Here is a 13654-nt window from a genome sequence, read left to right on the forward strand (position 1 = left end):
TCAGATACGACCTTCAGAATTTTAAATTTAACTAAGCAAAAATATAGGTAGAAAGGTTTCTTTCAGTTGAAGTAGATGATGAATTACTATGATTCAAATGTGGACTGAGCATAAAGCGTTAAATTTTACAAAATTGTAATTTGATTTTAATTGTTGTTCTGTTTCTCCTAGAACTGCAGTTATCAATTTCCTGTTGCAGTCCTTCTCTTCCTGAAAGGAAAGAAGTCATTATTTGGGCACAAAACACCTTTCCGGAGTGCCATTTACACTAATAATGTTTCATTATTTTTTTAATTTCTTTTCTCTTTTTTTTTCTTATTCACTCTCCCTGAGTGTTATTTTTAAGTTCTTAAGTTTGAATCTATACTATCACAGCCTTCTATATACCAAAAACACATTTCAAATAGGATTATTGGGGGGGGGACAGTCTCCCTCAGTTACAAGATTGGAGGAGCATGTCCCCTCATCCCCCCGGGATTTGCGCCAGTGATAGAAGGAACGGGTTAGAAGTCCCACAGGAGTTGATTGGGTTATGTTCTCGACATCAAATGTGCAAATTAAAGACTTGCCCAAATTTTCCTGTACATTTTACAAACTATGGATGCGTATAGTAAAACTTCATCCAGCATTGTAAATATTCTTATGAAACACGTACGTATTGTCCAGAACTAACTGTAATTTTCATACAGCTCATGCACCTTTTCTTTTGCAAAATATACGCTTTAAACTATAATAATCGTAGAACACGCAGAGCTTCTCCGTGACTAAGCGGTTAGCGTACGCGCCTTTGGCGTGGAAGACCCGGGTTCGATTCCCGGCGGGAGCTCATGTGGTTCGGATTCCACGTTACTCAGTAGGTCCACGTCTCATATAGCCTCGCTGCTGAACGGGACGTTAAACTCAAAATCAACTCAACTCAACGTAGAACGCGCATATCACGCATGGTGTAATAAGTATGGTCGTATGCCTGCTTTTTCGTGTTTACTGCATCCCCTACAACCACTAGGCAGGACCATCGGACTACCTATGACAGATAATGCGGCGTTGCCATTTTCACTTCGTGGCTAGGAACATATAGAAGGCTATGATACTATAGATATGTAACAACAATTTTTCAGTCTTTAATGAAACCTTCTTAATAATAAGAACCAATGTAAACCAATTTCAATAAAAGCTCCAAAAAATTTCTATTATCTACTCGTATCACAAATTCCAAAGTCTGTGTGCCAAGCAAACGAATTAATTCCTCATAAAATTGCCACTCAAACATACTTTACATTAAGCATTAATATGTTTAGTTTGACATAGGCTTAAACTTTTTTATAGGTAATAATAATATTTTCTGATTTTAACCCTTAATTACTAATGGAAATATATTTATACAAGTGTTAACGTGAGGGTCCAATAAACTTCCGCATCAGCCAGGTTTGTGAACTCATAAAATGAATTGAACTTACGTTTTCGATGTGTTGAATAATTCCTGGTAGAAGCAATATAATAATTATAATTGAAATTCTTTGAAGTTAACTCATTGAAGTTGTCCATAAGACCATTAGTGATGGTATAATTAGAATATGTATATCAGTAGCGGTGTGCAGTGAAAAATTGGGTAGACAGGTAACACTACACACACACACTTACATAAACATACTATATATATATATATATATATATATATATATATATATATATATATATATATATATATATTCGACCGTTCCCATGTGTATCCTTTGTGATCATTCCTACAGAGTGTGTGGGGGCTGTAACACCCTTCATTCATTTCCAGCAAATGTGGTATCATTCGGGAAATCAAGACTTTGAGGGAACAACACACTCTCTTATACCAAAAAAAAAAAAAAAGAGTAAACATATGTAGCAAACATTGAAAAAATATACAATATCTATAAATTATTAGAAGTCATTATCATAGGGCGAATCGCCAACCGCCTAGGGTCCAGCACTTCATGGTACTACTCTTTATTCCTTAAAACATTTATGGCCAAATGCGCCATTTAATAAAGTTACGAACTTCATAAAATCCTAATCAACCTGATTGCAGTTCTTCAGAGTCCACGTTTGCAGAACACCACGACATACACCAGGCACGTAGCCAGGATTTCGTGAAGGGGGAGGGGGGTCCGTGACATGAAATACTGTGGTCATCACAAAAGGGGCTCGATCACTCTAAACTATTTTACTGGAACATATATTGGTTCGTTTATCCAGGATTTCGTAACGGGGGGGGGGGGGGAGGGAATGACATGAAATTCTGAAGGGCCAGGAGCTCGATCAATCTAAACTACTTTACTATCAACATATATTGGTTTGTTAGGACAATAAAATGAGGATATGTTGGCAAGTATTTTAATAACAAACTAAGAAGAAATTTCGAGCAAAATACAGGTAATAATAATAAAAAAAAAGTATTGAAAAATATTTTGCAATATTTACGTCCTTCTCCTGTTTATTCAAATATAATAATTTTCCTTTCGTTATGACCTCAATTATTATAAAAAGTACATACTAAATACTGTCTTGTAAACTATCTTCTAATATAAATAAAATAAAGAGTATGTTTGTGTGTTTGTCTGTCTGTGTGCGGCCTGGGGACCAGACGAGTGGACCGAGAGTTACCAAATTTTGGTCAGGGGTGCCTTGGCCCAGGCCCCAGATCAAGACGAAGCGTTTTTTTTTTCAAATTTCGAAACAGTATTGTCTCAGGGGGGCGTTTACCGGGACATGTAAAAGTAGTAGAAAATGACCGATATTTATTTATTTAACAATCACCAGATACAGCTCAGAGACCATTTTACATTGAATATCCAATGGAAAGGATTTGGGAAGGTATCGGCCAGGGTCTGTTTAGTAGGTGCCATCCCGGCATTTGCCTGGTAGGACTGAGGGAAACCCTGGAAAACCTCAGTCAGGATGGTAGGCAGCGGGATTCGAAAAGCCACGACCTCCCGAATGCGAAGCCAAATACCACTTGAGCTATTAGTGTCGAATTCATATTTTCGCGGTCGATGAAATCAATGGTGAAACTCCAATCGCTTTAACTTCCAAATTCACGCTATTCGGCTCCGGGCCGGGGGGTCACCGGAGGGGGAGGTCAGATACCAAGACATATAAAAGTAATCCAAAAATGACCGATATTAGTGTCAAATCCATAGTTTTCGCGGTCGCTGAAATCAATGGTGACACTTCCATTAGCGATAACTTGCAGGTATGCGGGCCGGGAGTCAGCGGGGGGTGGATACCGAGACATGTAAAAAATAGCCCAAATGACCGATATTAGTATCACATCCATAGTTTTCGCGGTCGCTGAGATCAATGGTGATACTCCCACAGGCGTTGACTTCCAAATACAGCCCCTATGCGAAGCATGTGTATATTCAACTAGTTTTACAATATATGCGTTCCTTTCTCTGTTGAATCAAATGCTAACAGAACTTTCTTTCAACATTTTTATTATTATTATTATTCCGTCAACTACTGTCGGTTCCAAATGACAGGTTAAAGGAGCAACAGAAAATTGTCCTTGAAATAACATGTTTGATACTGCAAGGATGCGATGACGAAAAGTTATGATTAAAAATGTCCACGCTGTTATACAACGGCACTTATGCTTTCGAAAGCTTGAAATCTCCCTGACTAGTAGCAGGAATTCTGAGAATTCCATAACTTTTCTTGAAATTTCACCCTGACTCTTCCAGAATACCTCGCTTACCTCGCCACCATATTGCAAGTATAATACAAATCTCCTCATAACAAAGAGTAAGCAAAAGCTTCCTGTAGTTTTCTTTTTAAGTTTTAAAGCTGATCCTTCTTTTGTCATTTCATTTTGTTTTATCCTTCCTTATTTTTTTTTCATTTCTGGTCTCGAAGGGGGGGTCCGGACCCTCCGGACCCCCCGGCTACGTGCCTGCATACACCGTGAATAAAAAGTATTCCCATTACTCCATCAGATTTCTGATTAGGCAAAGAAGGCAAAATCTCTAGGACAGGAAAAGGAAAAAAAACATAATTTGGATTAATTTAATTACTGAACAGCTTCGAGGGGCCTCCGACCATAAATTGCCTAGGACTGTCACTGCTCTTGATCTACGTACATTAGTGAATCATGTTCCCCTTTAATTAATCTTGTAGTATCCTCGTATGCACATGGATAGGGATGTAAAATTCAAATCTTACTTTTCGATCAGCCTTACACAAATGACATCTTTCTGCAAAGGCGTAGCGACGTAAAACTAAAACAGCAAGTTCATTTCTCAACAGTTTATTTTGCTTTTGTGAAAAGCAATCCCAATTCAAAGAAGGAACTTGGCTGCATGCGTGCTGATTAAAAGCACCTTTCAGCAGAAAGTTTGCTGAAAACTATTTTATCATAAGCAATTAAAATCAATTCAGTTAATTCCAACAATAGTATCTTTAAATTATGTGCTAACGAAATTTCAAACCAGCTCTCCCCTGGTATAGTGGTTAGTGTCTGTTTCCCGGGTTTGATTTACAAAGGAAACAGTTGAAAATTAGGACGTATTCCTGTCCTACCTTAATATGTAGCTCTACGTCGTATCATTGCTGAAAAGGAACGAAAGATTTTCGAAGGAATTTTCAAAGCACTTTACATAGTTACAGTCAGAAAAACTCGCAGGATTTTTTCAAGGAGGTAAAAGATTGATCCATAAGTGAGTTCGCGAATATACACGTAATACTTCATGTTAAATAATTATTAATGACGATATAAACTACAGTTAATATATTAAATACTGTAGTGGGTGAGTTTTGGCATGCATTTCGAAGAGCCAATTTCCTTTCGAAAATCCTTGGAAGCAACTTCCCTCTGCTGTGGCCGTCTTTGATTACAGCGTAATATAAACACCCTCACACACAAAAAAGAAACTAGTCGTAATCATTTCACTTCTACTTACCCTCTCACATATACACAATAGTAGTAGAGTTACCATGTAACATTTGACTTTGCCGGTAGTTTTTCCTACAATATTAGACACAAAACGAGAAAATAAGTTTAAAAACATCGTTCTCGAAAGACACGTTATAGCAATTTGAAATTTTATAGTGGCAGATCGAAAGATGATTTAAGATAAAGAAAAATAATAACAAGAAAGTATCGATGATTATGGCACTTACAAATCTAGACTGGTAACCCTGTAATACAAAGAAAATCGAGCGTCTTTTATAAAATTCTGCACGGCGTGTGTTGGCTCTTCATTTTGCGCGCGGCTGGTATCCCTACGCTTTTATAGATTGATGCAAGAAATATAGATCCATCACAGGGATAATGTTCAAGGTTTCGCTAGACGTTGGCCCATCTGTCTACTTACATGGAAGCAGGTCCTGGAAACTATCTACTTTCACCATAAAAAATAAAAAACGGAAAATAAATTATAGGAAATTTTAAATTAGGAGAAAAAAAATCTAAACTTAATGCATATAAAATTCTAAAGGGTAGACGCTGTCTACTCTGCTCCCCTCAACTCTCGTCATTGGTATACATGTCAGTCTGGTAATCAGAAAATTGATCAATAACAACAAAACACATACGTGTGTGGTATTACATTTTTATTCACAAACACAGTAGTAATAATCTTGATATCGTTCATAACATTCTTGATAATCGTTCAATATCAAAATAATAATATTCTCACAATAATATTCAATATTTTCAATCATAATTGAAAACATGGAAAACAATCAGAAGTCTCCCTTTTTCTTCTAACTACAGATGACAGGTAGTTGATGACACTGCTCACAAATGTTGTAAACGCATACGTATATTTTCCGAGTAAATTTATTTGAAATACTTGTGCCTAGGGCAGATTATGCACATTCTTTCAACAGGTATATTTCTACTTTCGTTCCTGCTATACAATAATCTGTCTTAGATCCAGTTGCGTCTTTATCCACATTTACATCCTTTTCTCCACCTGAAACATTACTTACTAACTTCTTTAGAGCTTCTTCATTGTTTATTTCATACGGAAACATCTAAAATATGCATTGATCACCAGTTGAATTAGATACCTAATACCGTGTAGCACCACCTTTCGCTCTGATAACGTTGGCTATTCGCCGCGGCATCATCTCTACGAGACTCTTGAAGTCTTCTTGTGGCATCTCAATCCATATCTGTTGCAAAGTCTCCCACAAAGCCCGCAGGCTGGTCGGAAGAGGGTCCACAGCTCGAAGACTTCGTTCCATGGCGTCAGAGATGTGTTAGATGGGATTGAGGTCCAGTGACGTGATGGCCAGGGAAGTGTTGCTTGATCAGAGTAGTGCTCATCAAACCAGTCTGCTGTCATCCTAGAGTTGTAGACCGGCGCATTGGCCTGCTGAAAAGTGAAGTCACCATCCGGATGTTGGAGCCGAGCAAATGACAGGACACGGTAATCCAGAAGACCCAGAAGCGTTCCACTCTGAGGTGCCGTGCCACATGTGTTAGGGGACCCATTTCAGCCTACATAAACATGCCCCAGATGAGAATATCATAACCACCGGCCTGCACAGTTCCCTGCTGGCACGATAGGTCCATTGCCTCATACGGTTGGCGACGCATCCGTCCCCGTCAATTGTTATGTACCAATGTGAAACATCACTCATCTGTTCAGGGAACCTTTTCCCATATCTGCACAATCCAGTGGCAGTGTTCCTTTGCCTATGCTAGACGTTGATTCCTGTGTTATGAAATTAGAAGTGGTACTCACTTGGACCGATGGCTTCTGTATATCATGACGAGTATGTGGTTGTGGATTGCGTGGCTGCTAATACGGCGTTGTTTTCCTGCATTGAACCTCTCAGCGATTTGACGCACCGTGGTCCGCCTATCGTCTGTTACGATGCGGGCCAGTCGGAGCCTAACTCTGTCGTTGACACGTCCCTGTCAGCGGCAGTTTGTCCATGCGGATGCTGTTTTACTGGAATACAGGTACTCACATACACTCTTGACACAATTGCCTTTCAAAACCGAGTGCTGCAGCCACTTCCGAAATTGAGCTATCCAGTTGTCTGGCCTCTACGATTTGACCATGGTCATATACATTCTGGTTTTTTACCTTGATCATCACACACTGCATTGACACGGATACCAAGAAAGGAGGCACACGGCAGCAATACACGCGCGATGCGTTTCACTCACATGCACTGATGGAGTTTCTGCAGGGCGGTTTCTGACACAGTGCTGCTATCTCTAACTCAACTGGTGATCAGTCTACAATGGAAGATATTTAGATTATTATTTAATTTTTGAGCTCATTATCTTTAGCAAGTTGAACTTCCTTCAACTAACAATCAGCAGAAAAAGAAAAAAATATGTAATATGGGGTCACAGCTATGTTTGTATGGACAAATAAATTTGCAGCTGCTTCATTTTCTTTCTCTTCTTCTTAAACTTAATGAAAACGTTCTAATGTGTGATATAATAAGGGATTTATCATATTAGACTATAATGAATACAGTTTTTTTCTGTATTATTGATATAGAAAAGAATGGACAGTTAAAATGATATTTTTAGTGCATTTTCACATACGGAGAAGCAAGTAGCTAAGAGGAGGGTGACAGTTTGGTCAAGGTGAAGTGAAGTAAAAAACAAATTTTCCCATAACAGCAAAACAATAACATATCATCTATTTGACCTCTAAGTGTGTTTCTGTTATACATTGCTTTGAGCAAAGCATAAAAACATCCGGTGACGTTGGTTGTAGAAAAATAAAACAGGAATTTCGAAAAGTAAACAGAAAACCAGCAGCAATCAATATTTCATATTTTTCAGAGTGATAACAATATTTATCAGGAGCTATTATTTGGCCCTCGGAAACTCAAAAATATACACTGATCACCAGTTGAATTAGAGACACCTATTCGCCGCGGTATCATCTCTACTAGACACTGGAAGTCTTGTTGTGGCATCTCAATCCATATCTGTTGCAAAGTTTCCCACAGAGCCCGCAGGTTGGTCGGAAGAGGGTCCAAAACCCGAAGACGTCGTTCCATGGCGTCCCAGATGTGTTGGATGGGATTGAGGTCCGGTGACGTGATGGCCAGGGAAGTGTTACCAGATCAGAGGACTGCTCATCCAACCAGTATGCTGCCATCCTAGAGCGATGGTCCAGCGTATTTTTCTACTGAAAGATGAGGTTACCATACAGGTGTTAGTATTTCAAATTATATGCCTGTAGCCAAACTCCCTCTATAAAAATTGTTGCGTGAGTACCTTAGGAATCTGAAACATGTATTTTTGGATAGCGTACATATTAATTCCTAAGTGAAGTCTTGACCCGACTACTGTAGGTCCCATAGTTTTGGAGCTATGGACCTTTAAATTTCATTTTTTCATGTTTTCGGCAGCCTATAACTCCGAAAGGAAGCATTTGTGACCTAGGTTGGTCTATGCTTTTTGTCTTATCTTTGTGTCAGGAATCACCTCCCAAATGTCATCACTGTTGCTTTGAAACATCCTGTGCGTATATATATATTGGATTGTGGTACGGCAATCAGGTATTTCCAGAAACGAAACGTTTTGGGGTAATTTTAAGTTGTGACATAATTTCCTTTTATCAAAGCAACCAGTCCAAAATTTATATTTTAATTTTCATTTTTTTTTTCATTTTTTCAGGTGCATTGAAGTAAACAATGTTGCTGATATGGAATTTCTTCTTTCTTACATGTTCCATAAATTTACTCGGTACAGGTTACTGTATACAGATGGAACAAACTTTGTTTAGTATTCTTCAGAACACAAATATTTACGATGATGTAACAGCATTCGTTAATGAAATAGTAATTACGTATTTCAGAGCACAAAAATTAAGTGTAGTACATAGTAATTCTTTACTCGTAGACAGAGTGTTAAGCAAACTCCGAGCAACCGTCCTCACTATTAATTGTGAAGAAAATATCACTAATCACAATCCTGTTGTATGGAAACAAAGAACATTAACATCTAAAAACAGTGACTTTCTGTTTCTTATTAGAGACCCACAAACATTACGTTTTGTCTTTCATATCCTAAATCAAAGCTCAAGTTGGAACTCCAGAAGATTGTTTATTGTTGTGCTTGAAAGTAGGGATGTTCTGAACTACGAAGTTAAACATATTATGGACCAATTCTATAGGTTAAATATTGTCAACGTTGTTGTATGTTTATTGAGCAATGATCAAAGTGAGTTCATGATCAACGTTTATACATATTTTCCATATAGTACCCCTGATGAGTGCACGAATGTTCAAAACATAAAATTAATTGACCAATGGGTAAAGCGACGTTTTGTTACAGGAATGTATCTATTTCCAGAGAAAGTTTCAAATATGAACTTGTGCTCAGTGCGTTTTAGCTCATTTCATCTACCACCATTTGTTATTGCAGAACAATCGAAGAAATTTCCCTTTGTGGGTATAGAGGGGAAACTGTTTTCTGCGGTTGCTGGTTACATGAACATGACTCCGATTTATGTAAAACGCATTGATAATGAAAACTGGGGATATAGAAATGCAACTGGAACATATGTAGGACTTATGGGAGATTTAGTGTACAACAGAAGTGATGTGATCTTCGCGGCATTGGTACCAACGCTTGAGAGAACAACGCTGTTTGAAAGTACTGAAAGTTACTTCAGAGAGTGTTTCACTTGGGTGGTACCAAAGGCCAAATTTTATCCTGTTTGGACTACTTTCACAAGAATATTTCCAGTTTTACTCTGGTCTTTAATTGGACTATCTCTAGCGTGTATGTGTTCAACTATTTTCTTTCTGGTACATTATAATGAAAGACATGCTGATAGTAACCTTCAAGGTCCAGTCCTGGTATTCCATGTATTTGCTCCACTAGTATGTAATTTCATTCCCTATCCTAAATCAAGCTTTGTAAGAGTTTTAATCCTATTATGGCTACTCTCCTGTTTCTTATTAAATGAAGCATACAAGGCAGGTGTGGGTAGCGAACTCACAGTACCAAGGTATATGCCTGATGTAAAATCAACGGAGGAACTGTTGCAGAGTGGGTTGACTTTTGGTGGTATCCGAAATATTCTGAAGTATATTAACAGCTCTACAAGTTCTATTGTAGACAATATTGTTCAAAGGTATACTATTCTACCAAATGTTATGGATTCAATTAGAAGAGTAGCAGTTCATCGAGACGTAGCTATAATGTTAAATAGATACTCGCTAATCTATCTCGCTAACAAGGTATTCCTTGATGAAGAAGGTTTGCGGAAGTTGTATGTAATGGAAGACGAATGTTTATTTTCATTTCATGTCAGTATGTATTTACGAAAAAATTCTGTCATTCTTCCAAGAATGAATACGGCTATAATACGACTATTAGAGGGAGGGTTCTTGAACCAGTGGGAACTTTGGTCAACATGGAACTATAGAGGAGATTCTGATTCTAGCAATCCTCGAGTTTTGACTGTTTCCCATATTAGTGAGCCTATGATTTTACTTTGCTTAGGTTGTATCATTGGTTTAATATGTTTTATTGTAGAGAATTTTCTATTCTACTACAAGAAGAAAGTGTTACGTACTAAAATATTACCTAAGGTATTTTCATGGTAATACCAAAGAAAGTACATTGTTTCTTGCTATGAAGCACACCAATCAGTGGTCCTGTGGTTTTTCTTTTGGCTTTGGAATTGGTTTCTTGTGTTAAGTTACTGCTAAGAGGTTATTGGTTCTAACTTACTGCAAAAAGGAAGCATTACATTCTAAAATATTTAGTAACGAATTGCCATGATACCATAAGGTATTACATTAAAGATTATTAAGGTATTTTATTCCATTTTACTAAAAGGATAGTTGCGATGCAATATCCTCTATGTACAGCTATGGAAACTGTTTATATAGGTTATAATTCCTTTGTGATAAATACGTATATCAGATTGTCTAAAACGTATTGACCCTTTGGAGGTCAAAATTTAGAAGACATTTATTTGAAAATAACATTATGAAGCCACATATGTACCATTTCCTTTCTGATTTCCTACCATTTTTGGCAACACTATAACCAAGGGCGCCCATCTTCCCCCCCTAAATGGAAATCTTACTTGGGAATATCGAAAGCCCAATAGAATTTTTACATCAGTTATAGCAAAATTTGAAACTATATTTGAAACCTCGCTTATATTTGCCCTTCCCCCTTGGAAACCACAATATGGGTGTCCTTGACTATAACCCCGTTGCTATACAACTACTGTGGTTTCTCGCTAATTATGACACATGATTTTTTTATGCCTCTATCTAAACTAACTTAACACAATTCAAGAAGTTCTGCAGAGACCGAAACAAATTATAGTCTGACTGTATCAGATCCGGCGTATGCAGTGGGTGTATTAAAATCTCCCAACCAAATTATCTCAATTTCTGATGGATGTATATTTGTAAGAGTAGAATTGCAATTTCTGATTTTCGATTACAACATTCTAATTTGCTTTCTTGTATATCTGTCCGTAATTACATTTCAAGCAAAATGTATATATTTATATGTAAGTAGGAAGACGTCACTGGTGGAACAAAAGAATTCATTGCAGCATCAAAACTAGAAGTGGAAGGGATCCATTTACCCGCATAACTAGTAGAACTGCGGAAGCGTTATTGGGGCGTTGGGGACAATTCGAACGTACCTGTTGCGTACTGCGACAGCGAATACAGATTTTGTCTTGTCCAAGATAAGTGACCCAGTATCGGTGCTGTTGAATCAATACGAATGATGGGATCGATTTCTTTAATTCCATTCGTATTAATTTCCTCAAGGTTCGATTTTGGTAAACATGGCCACTAGAATATGTTTCATCATAAATATTAAAAATAACACCATAATGACTCATAACATCTTTAATGGTGTCATTTGAAGGAATTACATATGAGCGTACAGTAACAACTTGAGAATCATCCCAAGAAATCCAGATATCGTATGTGCCTGAGGCATCAGTAAATTAAACTACATCACTAGTGTCATTCAAAACTTGTTCACATAATGCAAGAGACGAAAGTTTGAGGAACACACACGGTAATTATCCATTTTAATACTCACAACATGTTTAATAGTAAAATCAATACCATCATATAACCATTCATGAATTGTAAGAGGGGTAGGCCGTTGGCTAACTGCCCCAAAATCAAATTTCAAGGCATTCACCCGATGTGTACCCTAACAGCACAATTACATAGCAGGCATATATCTATCATGTTCCCTCAGGTACATGGGAATGTGTCCAGTATGTGCCTTATGTACCTCTAAGAGAGAAATCACATGGATGGCAAGTGATAGTCACAGTCTATGTCCGCCCCTAGGCACATACCCGACATGTACCTGGAGAACGTGTCTAGTATGTTCTACGTATGTTCCCCATGTTGCAAGCGGCAATGAACCACAAAATTACTCCCCCAAAATATGTTAAAGCGCCTGTATGCGTAATGTGTTTACATTAAGGTGAGTCTCAAAAACACTTTAAATAAGTAAAAAAAAAGTGTACCGGTACCCCAGGGTGGGCGCGAACCATTAACCTTTGGATTGCTATCCATATGCTCTTCCGACTTGGGCACGGCGGCGATGAAGAAGACGCCCCTTGTAGAGGGATAAATTGTTAAGGTCTTTTGAGTTTGGCTAATCAGAGTGCTCCTTTAACCGCGAATATTCGACGATAGCCGTTTGGGATCAGATAAAATCTACTCGCCATGTAATTTCATAACAAAATGACGAGTGTCTATTTACTTTTTTCCATATTCACTTTCAAATGATCGGCGACAGTTGCCATCTAATAAAGTTGATACATTTGTTGCTTCTAGTACACAATCGCTTAGAAAAAAAAAGCAACAAATGTATAAAATGTGGAGATGAATTTAGAACACCTAAAAGGCGCATGCCTACCTCATCTTGTGCTGTTAGGGTAGACATATTCAAAATATATAAACCAGAAAAAAAACATACTTGTCACCTAAGAATCCACACAAAGCACAGTGAATAATAACACGAAGAAAATAAGGTTCACTTACTTTGTAGGTATGACTCACGGCACACAACACAACAAGTGTAGCAGGAGAGAGCACAGCGAACGTATTAACTTAATAACGTTCACAGTTCGAATCACCATTCATCTAACGCTTCTGATGCGCAATTTTTTAAAGTCATATGTTCCCATCCAAGTGACATTCTTATGCGTATTTCCATCGTTTTCCTTTTAAACCTTTTCTTTTCAAAATTCTAACATGTTTACGACGATTTGTTTCCTTTTTCCTTTTAGCTTCGCAAAAAGTGATTTATGTCTGAGTATTTGGTACTACTTGATCGATGGTTGTATGAAATACGACTCAATTAACACAGTAGTAACAACTTTTGTTGCCTTAAAAGGAGATCTAAAGAAAGGAAAGTTCATTATGCACCCTGTAGCTAAGCTACAAGATGGCTACGTTCAATGTCAACGGTGCAAGCATCGAATCAACTTTTGGAATATTCCATTCTATTAGTTTCTCAATGTAGTTCAAGGAAAAGTATATGAATAATTGCGTTGAGTTCTCTGCGGCAGAATGGTTGACGTCATGATTTAATAACTAAGTGGTTCGTGGTTCGAATGAAGACACTAAAGCTGAAGGTAAAGTCTTAATTTCTCAGATCTTAATATCTTTCTCTCTATTTGCAATC

The 13654-nt window shown here is 37.7% G+C and overlaps 1 protein-coding gene across 1 annotated transcript; it reads left to right on the forward strand.

Moving 5' to 3' along the window:
• The first annotated feature begins 8721 nt into the window (after positions 1-8721).
• Positions 8722-10572, forward strand: LOC145692495 (glutamate [NMDA] receptor subunit 1-like). Its single transcript, XM_081767803.1, has one exon. It carries the CDS (start codon positions 8722-8724, stop codon positions 10570-10572), a length of 1851 nt encoding a protein of 616 aa, XP_081623929.1.
• Positions 10573-13654: the final 3082 nt, after the last annotated feature.

The sequence above is a fragment of the Thermobia domestica genome, chromosome 8, assembly GCF_964235325.1.
Source record: "Thermobia domestica chromosome 8, izTheDome1.hap1.1, whole genome shotgun sequence".
Taxonomy (NCBI): domain Eukaryota; kingdom Metazoa; phylum Arthropoda; class Insecta; order Zygentoma; family Lepismatidae; genus Thermobia; species Thermobia domestica.